General features: G+C 39.8%; 2 protein-coding genes across 5 annotated transcripts in view; one reads left to right on the top strand and one right to left on the bottom strand.

The window, feature by feature from the left end:
- Positions 1-2,497, top strand: part of LOC133578312 (laminin subunit beta-3-like) — a 56,602-nt gene extending 54,105 nt beyond the window's left edge. Inside the window, exon 23 of one of the 2 annotated variants that reach the window (XM_061932644.2) lies at positions 2,130-2,497. In XM_061932644.2, the coding sequence (XP_061788628.1) occupies positions 2,130-2,269 (140 nt within the window). In that variant the 3' untranslated portion in view covers positions 2,270-2,497. The remainder of the gene's footprint in view (positions 1-2,129) is intronic. The other variant, XM_061932643.2, reaches the window with a different exon arrangement.
- Positions 2,498-2,569: 72 nt separating this feature from the next.
- The window catches only part of LOC133578338 (calcium/calmodulin-dependent protein kinase type 1D-like), a 26,171-nt gene continuing 13,657 nt past the window's right edge, over positions 2,570-15,083 (bottom strand). For all 3 annotated transcript variants that reach the window (XM_061932694.1, XM_061932693.1, XM_061932692.1), the window contains exons 5-12: positions 14,473-14,611; positions 14,258-14,381; positions 11,998-12,073; positions 9,619-9,731; positions 4,142-4,220; positions 3,963-4,050; positions 3,452-3,765; positions 2,570-3,336 (exon numbers count right to left, since the gene is read on the bottom strand). In XM_061932694.1, the coding sequence (XP_061788678.1) occupies positions 3,273-3,336; positions 3,452-3,765; positions 3,963-4,050; positions 4,142-4,220; positions 9,619-9,731; positions 11,998-12,073; positions 14,258-14,381; positions 14,473-14,611 (997 nt within the window). In that variant the 3' untranslated portion in view covers positions 2,570-3,272. The remainder of the gene's footprint in view (positions 3,337-3,451; positions 3,766-3,962; positions 4,051-4,141; positions 4,221-9,618; positions 9,732-11,997; positions 12,074-14,257; positions 14,382-14,472; positions 14,612-15,083) is intronic.

The raw sequence follows: 15,083 nt of genomic DNA, 5'->3' as shown, positions 1-15,083 counted from the left end.
GGGATACTTTTTGCTCAAAATTACATATGTGACAAAATAAAGATCAGTGCTTCCTTCTTTTCTTAGATATAATGTACCGTATTTTTCGGACTATAAGTCACAGTTTTTTTCATAGTTTGGCCGGGCTCCAGTGCGACTTGTACATATTTTTTTCCTTCTTTATTATGCATTTTCGGCAGGTGCGACTTATACTCCGAAAAATACGGTATATATTTTTTATAATTTTGAGGAATTTGTATAAATGTATTTTGCTGCCATTGTGTCCATTGGCAAGACACTTCACCCATGCCCACACTGTCGTATAAAATGTAATTCATTACTTTTGTCAGTTCACCCAGTGGCAGGCATGCTACAAGCGTAATACAAGGTGTTACATGCATGTTACAAGCCTGTTACAGGCATGTTACAGGCATGTTACAAGCATTTTACAGGCATTGTTACATGCATGTTACAGGCATGTTGCAAGTGTGTTCAGACATGTTGCAAGTGTGTCACAAGCATGTTACAATTGTGTTACAGGCATGTTACAAGTGTGTTCTGACATGTTACAAACATGTTACAGGCATGTTGCAATTGTTTTACAAGCATGTTACAGGCATGTCGCAGGCGTTACATGCATGTCCCAAGTGTTAGACTTGTTACAAGCACGCCGCAGGCATGTTGTGTACATGTTACCAGCGTGTTACAGGCATGTTGCAGGCATGTAACAAGTGTTACATGGATGTTGCAGGCATGTTATATGTATGTTGCAGGCATGTTATATGTATGTTACAAGCGGGTTACAAGAATGTTACAAACGTGTTCCATGCATGTTACAAATGTGCTACATGCATGGTACAAGCGTGTTACATGCATGTTACAAACATGTTACAGGCATGTTGCAATTGTTTTACAAGCATGTTACAGGTATGTCGCAGGCGTTACATGCATGTCCCAAGTGTTAGACTTGTTACAAGCATGCTGCAGGCATGTTGTGTACATGTTACCAGCGTGTTACGGGCATGTTGCAGGCATGCAACAAGTGTTACATGGATGTTGCAGGCATGTTATATGTATGTTACAAGCGGGTTACAAGAATGTTACAAACGTGTTCCATGCATGGTACAAGCGTATTACATGCATGTTACAAACATGTTACAGACATGTTGCAATTGTTTTACAAGCATGTTACAGGCATGTCGCAGGCGTTACATGCATGTCCCAAGTAATAAGACTTGTTACAAGCACGCTGCAGGCATGTTGTGTACATGTTACCAGCGTGTTACAGGCATGTTGCAGGCATGTTATATGTATGTTACAAGCGGGTTACAAGAATGTTACAAACGTGTCGCAGGCGTTACATGCATGTCCCAAGTGTTAGACTTGTTACAAGCACGCTGCAGGCATGTTGTGTACATGTTACCAGCGTGTTACAGGCATGTTGTAGGCATGTAACAAGTGTTACATGGATGTTACAGGCATATTATATGTATGTTACAAGCGGGTTACAAGAATGTTACAAACGTGTTCCATGCATGTTACAAATGTGTTACATGCATGGTACAAGCGTATTACATGCATGTTACAAACATGTTACAGGCATGTTGCAATTGTTTTACAAGCATGTTACAGGCATGTCGCAGGCGTTACGTGCATGTCCCAAGTGTTAAGACTTGTTACAAGCACGCTGCAGGCATGTTGTGTACATGTTACCAGCGTGTTACAGGCATGTTGCAGGCATGTTACAAGTGTTACACGGATGTTGCAGGCATGTTATATGTATGTTACAAGCGGGTTACAAGAATGTTACAAACGTGTTCCATGCATGTTACAAACGTGTTACATGCATGGTACAAGCGTGTTACAGGCATGTTACAAACATGTTGCAGGCATGTTAAAAGAGTGTTAATTTTGTTGATTTTTTAATTTAACATCCCCATGATAACCATTTACATTTTTTATGTTGTACAAGAATGTTACAAACGTGTTACATGCTCGTTACAAATGTGTTTCATGCATGGTACAAGCGTGTTACAGGCATGTTACAAGCATGTTGCAGGCATGTTAAAAGAGTGTTAATTTTGTTGATTTTTTTAATTTAACATCCGCATGATAACCATTCACATTTTTTATGTTTTTTTTTATTTTAGGAAAAGCAGATTCTCTCAAACAGTTGCAGGATGAGATCATTCAGAAGTCTACAAATCTTGAGGGCCTGGAAGACAAACTTAAAGGCCTTCTGGTCACACTTCGAAAGAAAGCCTATGACCTGAGTACCTGCCAGGGCTAAGGACACCAAGCTGCCTGCCACAGAAGCACATTTTTCTCGTAGGGTTTTTAACATATTAATTCACAAGTTCCATGTCAGGAATCTTATTACTATCACCGCACTCATCTGTGAACATTATTACTGTTTTATTTATTTTGTGTTGCTATTGTTTCTGCAGAATCCCTTATATTTGAATAAAAGCTTTACTTACAATACATCACTGTGTGTTACAAAGACTTACACAAGTGCTTAACAAGTTGTAGCATACATTTGCAATCAAAACAATCAAAAAATGATGCAAAATTACACGTGTTTGGTTGACTGCATTTTTATTCAGTTTGTGGCACTTTTCATTCAATTCACTTACTCATCAAGAGCAAGTCACATCAGTACACAGAATTACAAAACGGCAAACACTACTTATTTTTACCAGGTAATAGTCAATCTTAAATGACTCTTATCACTTCAAAGAATATTTTAGTAGCTTTAATTTTTCAATATTAATTGATGAACTAATTTACAGTGTACATTAAAAATGCAGATTCAGTCAATGAGGACATTTAGAATACAAAGTCATGTTGTTGACATTTAACCAGGTGAAGCTCATGAGCTTTGTTAAACTAACAAGCAACATTACTTAGTGTCTGAATCATAGCATCTGCATACAAGCTGTATATCAATTGTCTTTTGTATAAATATGTGTGTTACACTTGTGTGCTTCACTTAGTATTTTGAGTACCTACGTGTGATACACTTTGAACACCACTTCAGGGAAAGTTCGCTGTTGTGTAGAGGGATTTCAGCCATTCCGGTATAACTGTTGTTCTTGAGAAAATGAGACATGCTGATCAGCAGACACGTGTATGACATGTTCAAACCAAAGGATGCTATTTTGTCATGTCAACTGAATACAATGTTGCTTATTATTTGAGCAGCAATTCTTCAAAAATGTTTGTTTTGAAGACAGACAAAGGAGAGTCGAGTCTTTACTTTTGTGAAATTATCTTTCGGGTTAGCTGAATAATCACATGATGGAGCACACACCAGATTGAAGGGGCCCGTCCTTCCTCCGAGCCACTGCATCCATACTGCAACACAACAGGGTTCAATCTTTAGACAGGAACATGCTATAATGTGCTGACAACACAACAGGGTTTTATCTTTAGTGCTAACAGAGTCAAGGATCACGGCATTATGTATGACCTTTTGGAGGACATGAAAGAGACGTCGTTCTCCGAGTCCTGCGAGGGGACTTCTCTCGGTTCCGCAAGCACGTAGTCACGTTCACTATGATGGCTTCTGGGCGGTGGGCAAAGACTTTTGCTGGGCTCAGTGCTGCAAGTGACATGGAAGGGATTGCCATTGGGGTCGAGGGGGTGATCCGTTTCATGGTTTCCCAGGTCAGCCTGAGAGGAGGTCTGTAAAATGATGTGGGGCAGTGAGAGCGATGCAGAAGACGTGTGGGACACCTGCAGCTTTTTCATGTGCTGGATGGCCGCGCTTGCATTGAAGGCTTGCTGTCGAAAAGGCACACAGAAATATGTTAAAGAATTGGTATTTGTTCTTGTTTTTTATGCCTTTTGTCAAACAATGCTGGTAGCAGCACAAGAAACACAACATTTACACTTAAACAATCTGCACAATTAATGTGCTCAGCCTGAGTTATACAGTTTAACGTATTTAGGAGATCAAACTAACTATCAGTGCTACTAACCTTCCATTTCGATTTGGCAAAGTTTCGTTCCATTTGCTCACAGACGGAGTGATAAATGTCTTTGTCTTTAGCTGTTTTTTCAGCAATCCTGCAATAAAGTCAGGGATTTGTTGGTTGTGTTGAAATACACAATGTCTTCAGAAGGGCAGATGTTTGTTAAAGTTTGATAAAACACTCACCAAGGGTGTCGCAGGGCCTGTTCAGTGCTGAAGCGCTTTGTGGGATTTTTCTCCATCATATTCCTGATGAAATCTATTGCTGTGAGGACATAGAAGTTATACAACATGCATGACTTCACTCATGGTTTCAAACTTTGTGTGTTCCCTGTAACCAGCGTTGTTTTTCTAACTGACCTATTTTGTTTCGTTACTCTGTTACTTGTTCCGTTACTTTGTTACTCTATTTGTGGGTATTGGCTTCGTTTAGAGCAGGGGTCGGCAACCCGCGGCTCTAGAGCCGCATGCGGCTCTTTAGCGCCGCCCTAGTGGCTCTCTGGAGCTTTTTCAGAAATGTATGAAAAATGGAAAAAGATGAGGAGAAAAAAATCTATTTTTTGTTTTAATATGGTTTCTGTAGGAGGACAAACATGACACAAACCTCCCTAATTGTTATAAAGCACAATGTTTATAATAAACATGCTTCACTGATTCGAGTATTTGGCGAGCGCCGTTTTGTCCTACTAATTTTGGCGGTCCTTGAACTCACCGTAGTTTGTTTACATGTATAACTTTCTCCGACTTTCTAGGACGTGTTTTATGCCACTTCTTTTTCTGTCTCATTTTGTCCACCAAACTTTTAAGGTTGTGCATGAAAGGTGAGTTTTGTTGATGTTATTGACTTGTTGGAGCGCTAATCAGACATATTTGGTCACTGCATGACTGCAAGCTAATCGATGCTAACATGCTATTTAGGCTAGCTATATGTACATATTGCATCATAATGCCTCATTTGTAGCTATATTTGAGGTCATTTAGTTTCCTTTAAGTCCTCTTAATTCAATTTATATCTCATGACACACTATCTGTATGTAATATGGCTTTTAATTTTTTGCGGCTCCAGACAGATTTTTTTTGGTCCAATAGGGCTCTTTCAACATTTTGGGTTGCCGACCCCTGGTTTAGACTTTGTTGTTTTTTTATCTCAATGTCACAGCTTCAAAATAGGAAATAGGCAGGGATGTTCCCATCAGGGTTTATGCTGCCGATTCTGATTCTGATCATCCGTGAATCAGATCGGCCAATAGTGAGATCATTATTCATGCATTCGTTACGTCTCGTCTCAATTACTGTAACGTATTATTTTCGGGCCTCCCTATGTCTAGCATTAAAAGATTACAGCTGGTACAAAATGCGGCTGCTAGACTTTAGACTTTTGACAAGAACAAGAAAGCTTGCTCATATTAAGCCAGACTGTCTCACCTGCACTGGCTTTCTGTGCACTTAAGATGCGACTTCAAGGTTTTACTACTTACGTATAAAATACTAAACTGTCTAGCTCCATCTTATCTTGCTGATTGTATTGTACCACATGTCCCGGCAAGAAATCTGCGTTCAAAGAACTCCGGCTTATTAGTGATTCCCAGAACCCCAAAAAAGTCTGCGGGCTATAGTGTTTTCCTATTCGGGCTCCAGTACTCTGGAATGCCCTCCCGGTAACAGTTAGAGATGCTACCTCAGTAGAAGCATTCAAGTCCCATCTAGACCCCCCTTTTAGACCAGTTGATCTGCCGTGGAGAGGGGGGGCGCTAGGTGTTCAAAATCGGGACCCGAGATGGACCACTCACTACTCACTACTCTCTACCGTGACTATGAATTGTATAATTTGTCAATAAAATTGTTATAACTATACCTCTGCATAACATTGTAAGCTTATTAACATTGGCCTTTCCTCATCTCCCACAGTGGTTACAGTGAAGCAAAGTGCTACATACAGTACGCTTCGTCATATTCTGGTATGAAAAAAAAGCATGTTCCCCGAGGTCACAAGTAACTTTTGTGACACTTCTGCCATTTACTACTTGTCCGTCCGTACGGCGATTTGAACCGGTCATAGGATTTGTCTGTAACTTCCCCTTGCCTTTCCCTTATACTGACCACTAATCAGCGCCTTGCAGCCACTCACACTCGTGTTGGCGTTGAAGCCAAGAACAATGGACTTTTCATCACTTGCTGCAAATAAAAGTTAATGTTTTAGCAGTAACTTAGTGGTCAGAAGTATTTTTGTATTCAATAAGTTATCAATAATCACATAGTGGCCGAAATGATCACGTTTCCTCCGTCGGGGGCTGGGCTTTGCCTTAGAGATGACTTTGAGACCCACAGTCTTCCTCGTGGCTTCTCACCAATCGGACGTGCCCTAAGTACCTCCCCGGAGAGGCGTCTGGGGGGCATCCTGACCAGATGCCCGAACCACCTTATCTGGCTCCTTAATGTGGAGAAGCAGCGGCTTGAGTTCAAACCCCGGCCGAGTCATACCAAAGACTATAAAAATGGGACCCATTACCTCCCTGCTTGACACTCAGCATCAAGGGTTGGAATTGGGGGTTAAATCACCAAAAATGATTCCCGGGCACGGCCACCGCTGCTGCTCACTGCTCCCCTCACCTCCCAGGGGGTGATCGAGGGTGATGGGTCAAATGCAGAGAATAATTTCGCCACACCTAGTGTGTGTGTGACAATCATTGGTACTTTTTACTCTTAATTACTTTCGAAAGACAGAGCTTCTCACAGTCGCCCTATCTCTAAGGAAACGCGATCATTTTGGCCTCCAATGTTAAAAAGTTAAAGTACCACTGATAGTCACACACACACTAGGTGTGGTGAAATTACCCTCTGCATTTGACCCATCCCCTTGTTCCACCCCCTGGGAGGTGAGGGGAGCAGTGAGCAGCAGCAGTGGCCACGCTCGGGCATCATTTTGGTGATTTAACCCCCAATTCCAACCCTAGATGTTATAACATGATCACTCTTTTGAATACAAAAATACTTCTGACAACTACGTTATTGCTAAAACAATGAACTTTTATTTACAGCAAGTGATAAACAGTCCATTGTTTTTGGCTTCAACACCAACACGATTGTGACTGGCTGTAAGGCGCCGACTAGTGGTCAGTATCAGGAAAGGCAAGCAGAAGTTACAGATAAATCCTATGACAGGTTCAAATCGCTCTACAGGCAGACAAGTCATGCACAGCAGAAGTGTCGTAATAATTACTTGTAAAAAGACAGCTAATAGAGAGTTCCTGCTTCACACACATCTAAATAGGTACACACAATTTTTGTTTTACACACACTACGACATATATTTTGTACACACAGACAAATCATAATATGGACAGACAACTTAAAACCTGCACACGTGGATCTGATTACACACACAAAGATTGATATACAGACAACAGGCATTTGAATTGGATTACACGCGTTATTTTGCTCCAAAAATACTTTCGTGCATTCTGTATTACTTACATATGGAAAATCTCAAAAGCAGAAGAGAATTAGAAAGTATCCAGTAACAAATGTGTCCACATCATTTAACTTACTGCATCAGGAGATTAACTTTATGAATTATTGTGGCCACTAGGTGTCACTAAAAAACTAAATACCACTCCACTTCCTCTGAAAGACAGCATAAGTCCATTCCATACGGTTAGTAATGGATACATGGATTATACTTGTACAGCGCTTTTCTACCTTTAAAGGTACTTAAAGCGCTTTGACACTATTTCCACATTCACTTACTGATGACGCAGCATCAGGAGCAAGTGGGGATTCAGTATCTTGCCCAAGGTTACTTCAACATGAACTGAGGATCAAACCCACAACCTACAACCAACGACTTGGGGGCCAACTACTCTACCACCTGAGCCTTGCTGCTCCAACTTAATAGTAAATATGTTACCATTTTTCTGTTTGACTAATTTCACTTGATCAAATCTTTTCTAACATTCCACAATACAAAATAATAAACATGTATGATTCCATATTGTATCGGATCAATATTAGCATTGACCAATACGCACGGCTCCAATATTGGTATTGCATCGGAAGTGAAAACGTTTTCTCGGTACACCCCTCAAAAATACTGTAGTTACTGTTTCCTTCTTTGAGCAAAATGTGTATTTTTCACACAAGCAAACAAAATGCAGTTATGACAGCAACAATCACACTTCCAGCCTGAACTTGAAGCGTAATGTCACATAACACTGGGCACACAAAAAGTCAACCTTTGACACAATTGAAAAAACGTGCAGACTGACAAATGTTTCTGAGGAGATGTCTTTGAAGGTTTTGCAAGATGAAAAACAGTCTACATGATTCCACTGCAGCTCTGGGATTCTACCAGTGTTGTCCCAATACCAATATTCTGGTACAGGTACCAATACCAAAATGATTTTGATACTTTTCGGTACTTTTCGAAACTTTTCTTAACAAAGGAGACCACAAAAATTGCATTATTGGCTTTATTTTAACAAAAAATCTTACAGTACATTAAACATATGTTTCTTATTGCAAGTTTGTCCTTAAATAAAATAGTGAACATACAAGACAACTTGTCTTTTATTAGTAAGTAAGCAAACAAAGGCTCCTAATTAGTCTGCTGACGTATGCAGTAACATATTGGGTCATTTATATTCTATTATTTTTTCTAAATTATTAAGGACAAGTGGTAGAAAATTAATTATTAATCTACTTGTTCATTTACTGTTAATATCGGCTTACTTTCTCTTTTAACATGTTCTATCTACACTTCTGTTAAAATGTAATAATCACTTATTCTTCTGTTGTTTCGATAGTTTACATTAGTTATGGATGATACCACAAATTTGGGTATCAATCCGAAGTCGTTACAGGATCATACATTGGTCATATTCAAAGTCCTCATTTGTCCAGGGACATATTTCCTGAGTTTATAAACATACTATATATATTTTTTAAACGAAAGAAGATGTTGTGATGCCCAAAAATATCGACGTAATCATAGTAGTATCAACTAGATACGCTCCCATACATGGTATCACTACAGTGGATGTTAGGTGTAGATCCACCAATGGTGTTTGTTTACATTTTGACGCCGTCGAGCTATGGTGTGTAGTGAAGCATGTTTAGCTATTCCTCGTCCTGCAGGGATGATACTTGTAAGAAACATACTTTATTTGTCGCCATGGAGACAAGGATTAGTGATTTAGAAGTAGCTAAAACACTGCCGACTGCGAATGGACGTTCGCCGCTAGCTAGCTAGCCATGTCTTAAAGCACCTCTTTCGGTGGGTGTTTCAGTGTTAAAACTTCACCTTTTTTGTTAGTTTTTTAAGCCAAAATGCGTCCGTTCTCCCTTTTCTGTCTACACACTGTGTCTGCTTGTAAGTACTCCATGATTGTGCACTACCGAACATGCTCGTCTGCTCGTAAACCAGCAATGACACGACGTGACGACGACATGGGTGCGGGGGGGTCGTGGCCCGGTACTTTTCAGAGGCGGTATAGTACCGAATATAATTCATTAGTATCGCGGTACTATACTAATACTGGTATACCGTACAACCATAGATTCAACAAATTCAAAGTTGTATTTATTTGCCATCCCTAATTCAAGACCATTTCAAATGTTTTGTACATTTCCATTAGTGAAGATGTTTCTTGTCAATATTTTCCTACCTGACTCTGAGATCTCGTCCCAAAAAGGAGAATGAAAGGCGTAGTCGGCTCTCATGATCTTTGAAAACAGACGAGTCTCGTTTTCCTCAAAGAATGGAGGGTAGCCACACAATCTGAAACGCAGAGTCAACAAGTTAACGAACTCTCCACCACCCCACTGTGTCCCCAACACAGTGTGGATGTTTTAAGTAGTTTTGAGTCAACAGTCAAGTCCATGTTTTTTCTATAGCACCAGTCACAACAGCAGGAGCAGGTCAACATGCACGCTACTTAAAAAAAAGTAACTGAACATCACATGAGCTAGCACTTGGTGACAAAGGCAAGGACATACAAGGCTTTAAGAGGCGGTCAGGGGATATAGAGGGACAGAAGGTAACAAGAAAAATCAGGATATTGGGGTTAAGTGATTGGGCTAGGGAAAAAGTTGTCTCAGAAGTACTTTTATAACAGCAACCAAGTTGTGGAAGCGCCAACGGTACACCAAACAGTATCAGTAAACCTGATATTAGTACAAGAAAATCGAGATGAACTAATCCAGTGGTTCTTAACCTGGGTTCGATCTAACCCTATGTATTCGGTGAGTCGGCGTCAGGCGTTCGGCGGAGGTCGAGACACACCCGACTCATCGTGTAAATAAAAACTTCTCCCTATTGGCGTATTACGGATACGGCAACAGCAGAAGTCACACTGATTTGCAGGCGTATAATTTGTTGTGAGTTCATGCACTGTGTTGATTTTGTTCTTTGAACAAGGTGATGTTCATGCATGGTTCATGTTGTGCACCGGTAAAAAACATAACTTTGTCTTGAATTTGAAAAAATATATATACCGTATTTTTCGGACTATAAGTCGCAGTTTTTTTCATAGTTTGGCCAGGCTCCAGTGCGACTTATATATGTTTTTTTCCTTCTTTATTATGCATTTTCGGCAGGTGCGACTTATACTCCGAAAAATACGGTATATATTTTTCACTAAAGAAGGGTTCGGTGAATGCGCATATGAAACTGGTGGGGTTCAGTACCTCCAACAAGGTTAAGAACCACTGAACTAATCAGTCCCTCCAGGATTTCACAATTGCTTTTAAACCTAAATCAATTACCACAAATTATGAGCAGCCTCGCAACTTAGTCCAAAGCTTGCGACTTCCACACACATTTTGGCCAATCGCGGCATTTTAAATTTGTCTCTCCAAACAGCACCCAAAAGTGCACGTCAACTGTCTAAATGTGTAACAATATAGCAACGACAGTATTTATTTATCATACGGTACAATTGGGACTTAGCGCAGACCTACTTCCTGTTCCTGTCAACAGCGTTAAGCCTTCTGGGTAGTGTACTATAAATACATTTACTTACTAGGTTTCATATATTTATCTAACATTTATTAATCCAGAGTGAGACAAATAAGAACACATTTTCATTTGCAATGCCGACCTATCAAAGAGGCAGCATTTACATTTTAGAGAAGTTGAAGTGTGATGATAATCTCTCATCATCTCTGATTTGCCAACAAAAATTAGCCATATTGATCGCTCTACACAATCCCCTTATGCTCTTAAGGTGTTGGGGGGAAATGTGTCAGAACATAAATGAATGTTTAAGATGTTAAGATGTAAAACATACATGTTCATTATCAATAGCGCTATTTCTATTGGTATTTTTATTGCTCCATTTGCAGTGTAATAATGCTCATTGTCATTTCTGTATTATTATTTATTTCGCTAACTGCTTCTTTGCTATGACTTTTACCATCATATTTGTACATATCGTATTTGCTGATGTTGCTCTATTGTTGTTGTTGTTGTTATTGTTGTGTGTGCTGTTTTTGTCTCTCTGTGTCTTATCCCCCTCTTGTCCCCACAATTTCCTTGTGTCTTCCTTCTTTTCTCTTTCTATCCCCTCCTGCTCTGGCCCGGCTGCACAAAATGATAATATAAATACATTAAATAGAGTCAAATACAAATAAGGTAACAAGAGAAGTATCCTACACTTCTCTTTTTTAAAGTAAATCTGCACAGCCGATATGGGCATCTACATCAACTATATGATTTGCCTGAGAAGCTGGACAGGACAAAAAAAAAAAAAAGATGTAAAACATACACGAAGAATGTCTGCAACTTGTGGACGACAATAAGGAAGCTTTTGGTGCTGTTTCTATGTGTAATTATGATTTATTTTTTTGTTGAGTGTGTGCTTTTACTTCTATCTCGTGTCTACTTTTAAGTCTGTTAAGTACTGTCCCAGTACTGTGAGAATTGTTTACAAACACGTAAAAGAGTAAGCCAACTTTTGGACAATTGAGCAATCAGTTGCTGTACTAATCTCCAAAAACACAGATCTCTAAGTCAGTGGTTTGTTAAAGATAAGAAAGGAACTTACAGAATATAAGTAATAACTCCAATGGACCAACAATCCACTGTTTTGTTGTAGGGTTTTTGGGCAAGAACCTCTGGAGCTGCAGGAAAGAAGAGTATATAGTCATGCATTAAAATCTGCAATGTCCATGAAACAATTGAATTTTTCAATTTTTTTGCTAAGGATGGAACGGTTTATGAAAAAAATCTGAACCGTTCATTTAACCTGACACGGTTCGGAGCGCATGTGTTCTGATCATATGGTACTAATCAGTTTAGAGCTTGTATTGGTGTAGTTCTGATCATATGTGTGCACATTATGTCGCCAAATAGGGCCAAATGATCTGGACCTACTGATAAACGTGGAATTTCACAAAAATGTATATAACTGTGACTAAATTATGTGTTTGTGGCCACTCATTCGTTCTCCAAAACTCTCACCCGCTCCCTCCTGAACTAAACAATGTTTAAACAGCCACTTGACACACTAAGTCTGCGAACAAACTACGAGGCTAATGCTAGGACAACACATCTCATCTGCTTGTGTTGTTGTGGACGACACCATCGATGACTGTGCAAACAAAATTTACCGGGTAGGTATAAAAAAAAAAGTAGCTTACATAAGCACGTTGTACTTAGAAATGTCTCCAAAAGCTCTGCCCCTTGAATTAAATGCAATAATCCGTACATGTATTGGTGCAATACATAATTGGACAATTTTGCACACAATTGTAAGTCAAAGCATAATAATTTTGTAACACAAAAGTACCAATAAGTGCTTTAAAGGCCTACTGAAACCCACTACTACCGACCACGCAGTCTGATAGTTTATATATCAATGATGAAATCTTAACATTGCAACACATGCTTACTAAAGTGCAATTTTAAATTTTGCGCGAAATATCCTGCTGAAAACATTTTGGTATGATGACGTCAGCGCGTGACGTCACGGATTGTAGAGGACATTTTGGGACAGCATGGTGGCCAGCTATTAAGTCGTCTGTTTTCATCGCAAAATTCCACAGTATTCTGGACATCTGTGTTGGTGAATCTTTTGCAATTTGTTCAATGAACAATGGAGACAGCAAAGAAGAAAGCTGTAGGAGGGAAGCGGTGTATTGCGGCCGACTGCAGCAACACAAACACAGCCGGTGTTTCATTGTTTACATTCCCGGAAGATGACAGTCAAGCTTTACCATTGGCCTGTGGAGAACTGGGACAACAGAGACTCTTACCAGGAGGACTTTGAGTTGGATGCGCAGACACGGTACCGTGAGTACGCATGCAGCTGCGGCTTCCAAACATTTGATCGCTTGCGCGTACGTGCGTGCCGCTATGTGCATGTCACGTACGTAACTTTGGGGAAATATATGTGCTGTATGAACTTTGGGGAGGTGAACGGTACTTTGGGCTGTGGGATTGAGTGTGTTGTGCAGGTGTTTGAGTTGTATTGGCGGGTTATATGGACGGGAGAGGGGAGGTGTTTGTTATGCGGGATTCATTTGTGGAATATTAAATATAAGCCTGGTTGTGTTGTGGCTAATAGAGTATATATATGTCTTGTGTTTATTTACTGTTTTAGTCATTCCCAGCTGAATATCAGTTCCCACCCGCCTCTCACAGCATCTTCCCTATCTGAATCGCTCCCACTGCCCTCTAGTCCTTCACTCTCACTTTCCTCATCCACGAATCTTTCATCCTCGCTCAAATTAATGGGGAAATCGTCGCTTTCTCGGTCCGAATCGCTCTCGCTACTGGTGGCCATGATTGTAAACAGTGTGCGGATGTGAGGAGCTCCACAACCTGTGACGTCACGCTACTCGTCTGCTACTTCCGGTACAGGCAAGGCTTTTTTATCAGCGACCAAAAGTTGCGAACTTCATCGTCGATGTTCTCTACTAAATCCTTTCAGCAAAAATATGGCAATATCGCGAAATGATCAAGTATGACACATAGAATGGACCTGCTATCCCCGTTTAAAAAACAAAATCGCATTTCAGTAGGCCTTTAAGTTGTATTTGACAAGATATTTTTGTAAGAACCACAGCTAATAAATGGTAATGGTTGATTACTGGATAAATGGTAATAATGATAGTCTCTGGTGTTAAAAAGAACAACAATGTACACCGAACCAAAAACCGTGTCACAAAATCCTAATTGAGATCGGATTTTGAGAACCGTTCCACCTCTAATCACTGCACAAAGGCACAATACAGTATGTCTTTTGTGTTAAAAGGAGGCGGACTAGCAATTACCTCTATTATTATTTGTGTGTTTTGACTCACCAACATATCCGGGTGTCCCACAGGCTGTGGACATCACACCATGCTCTAGGGTTTTAGACAAGCCAAAATCGCTGACCATGATCTTGGCGTTCTCGTCTGTGCTGTAGTACAGCAGGTTCTCCGGCTGCTCAGCAAGTACCAAAAGAAAGATAAATTAGTGTGAGGAGAACTTGTTGTCATTTTTCCTCCAGAAAGGAAGTGTTGCATATTTGTACCTTCAGGTCGCGGTGCACAATACTGTTGTCGTGCAGGTAGCTGACGGCCTCCAGTACCTGTTTGATCACTGTGCTGGCGTCCTTCTCAGTGAAAACACCTTTATCTAGAATGCGATCAAAAAGCTCCCCGCCTGACACGCTGCAGACATGTCAAGAGTGTCACTGTTAGTCCCTACCCTACTAGGTGCCGAAAGTCAAAATTAAATCACACTTTTCTGGCTGATACTGTAATTCGAACATTTAACTACATTTTCTGACATTTAGCAAATGTTCTTCACATTTGCGCTATAAATTAAATGGTGAACGTTAAATTTAAATATAACTGGTGAATCTAAATATTAATTGTTAAATATAAATGGTAAATCTAAAGTCCACAGTGCGATTTAGATTTAACATTTCTACTTAAAAAAGAGAGATTAGATTTTACATTTAGATTTTTATCTATGTTTATATTTAATATTTATGGTAGGTTTAAAGATTTAGAATTAGAGTTAACATTTAGATTTAGATTCAACATTTAGATTTTACATTTGTATTTAGATTTAAGATTTAGATTTAGAGTTAAGATTTAGATTTAGATTCAACATTTTGATTTTACATTTACATTTAAC

This window comes from Nerophis lumbriciformis, linkage group LG38, assembly GCF_033978685.3.
Source record: "Nerophis lumbriciformis linkage group LG38, RoL_Nlum_v2.1, whole genome shotgun sequence".
NCBI classification, from domain to species: Eukaryota; Metazoa; Chordata; class Actinopteri; order Syngnathiformes; family Syngnathidae; genus Nerophis; species Nerophis lumbriciformis.
Note: the sequence above shows the minus strand (reverse complement) of the source record. Positions and strands in the feature narration are given on the sequence as shown.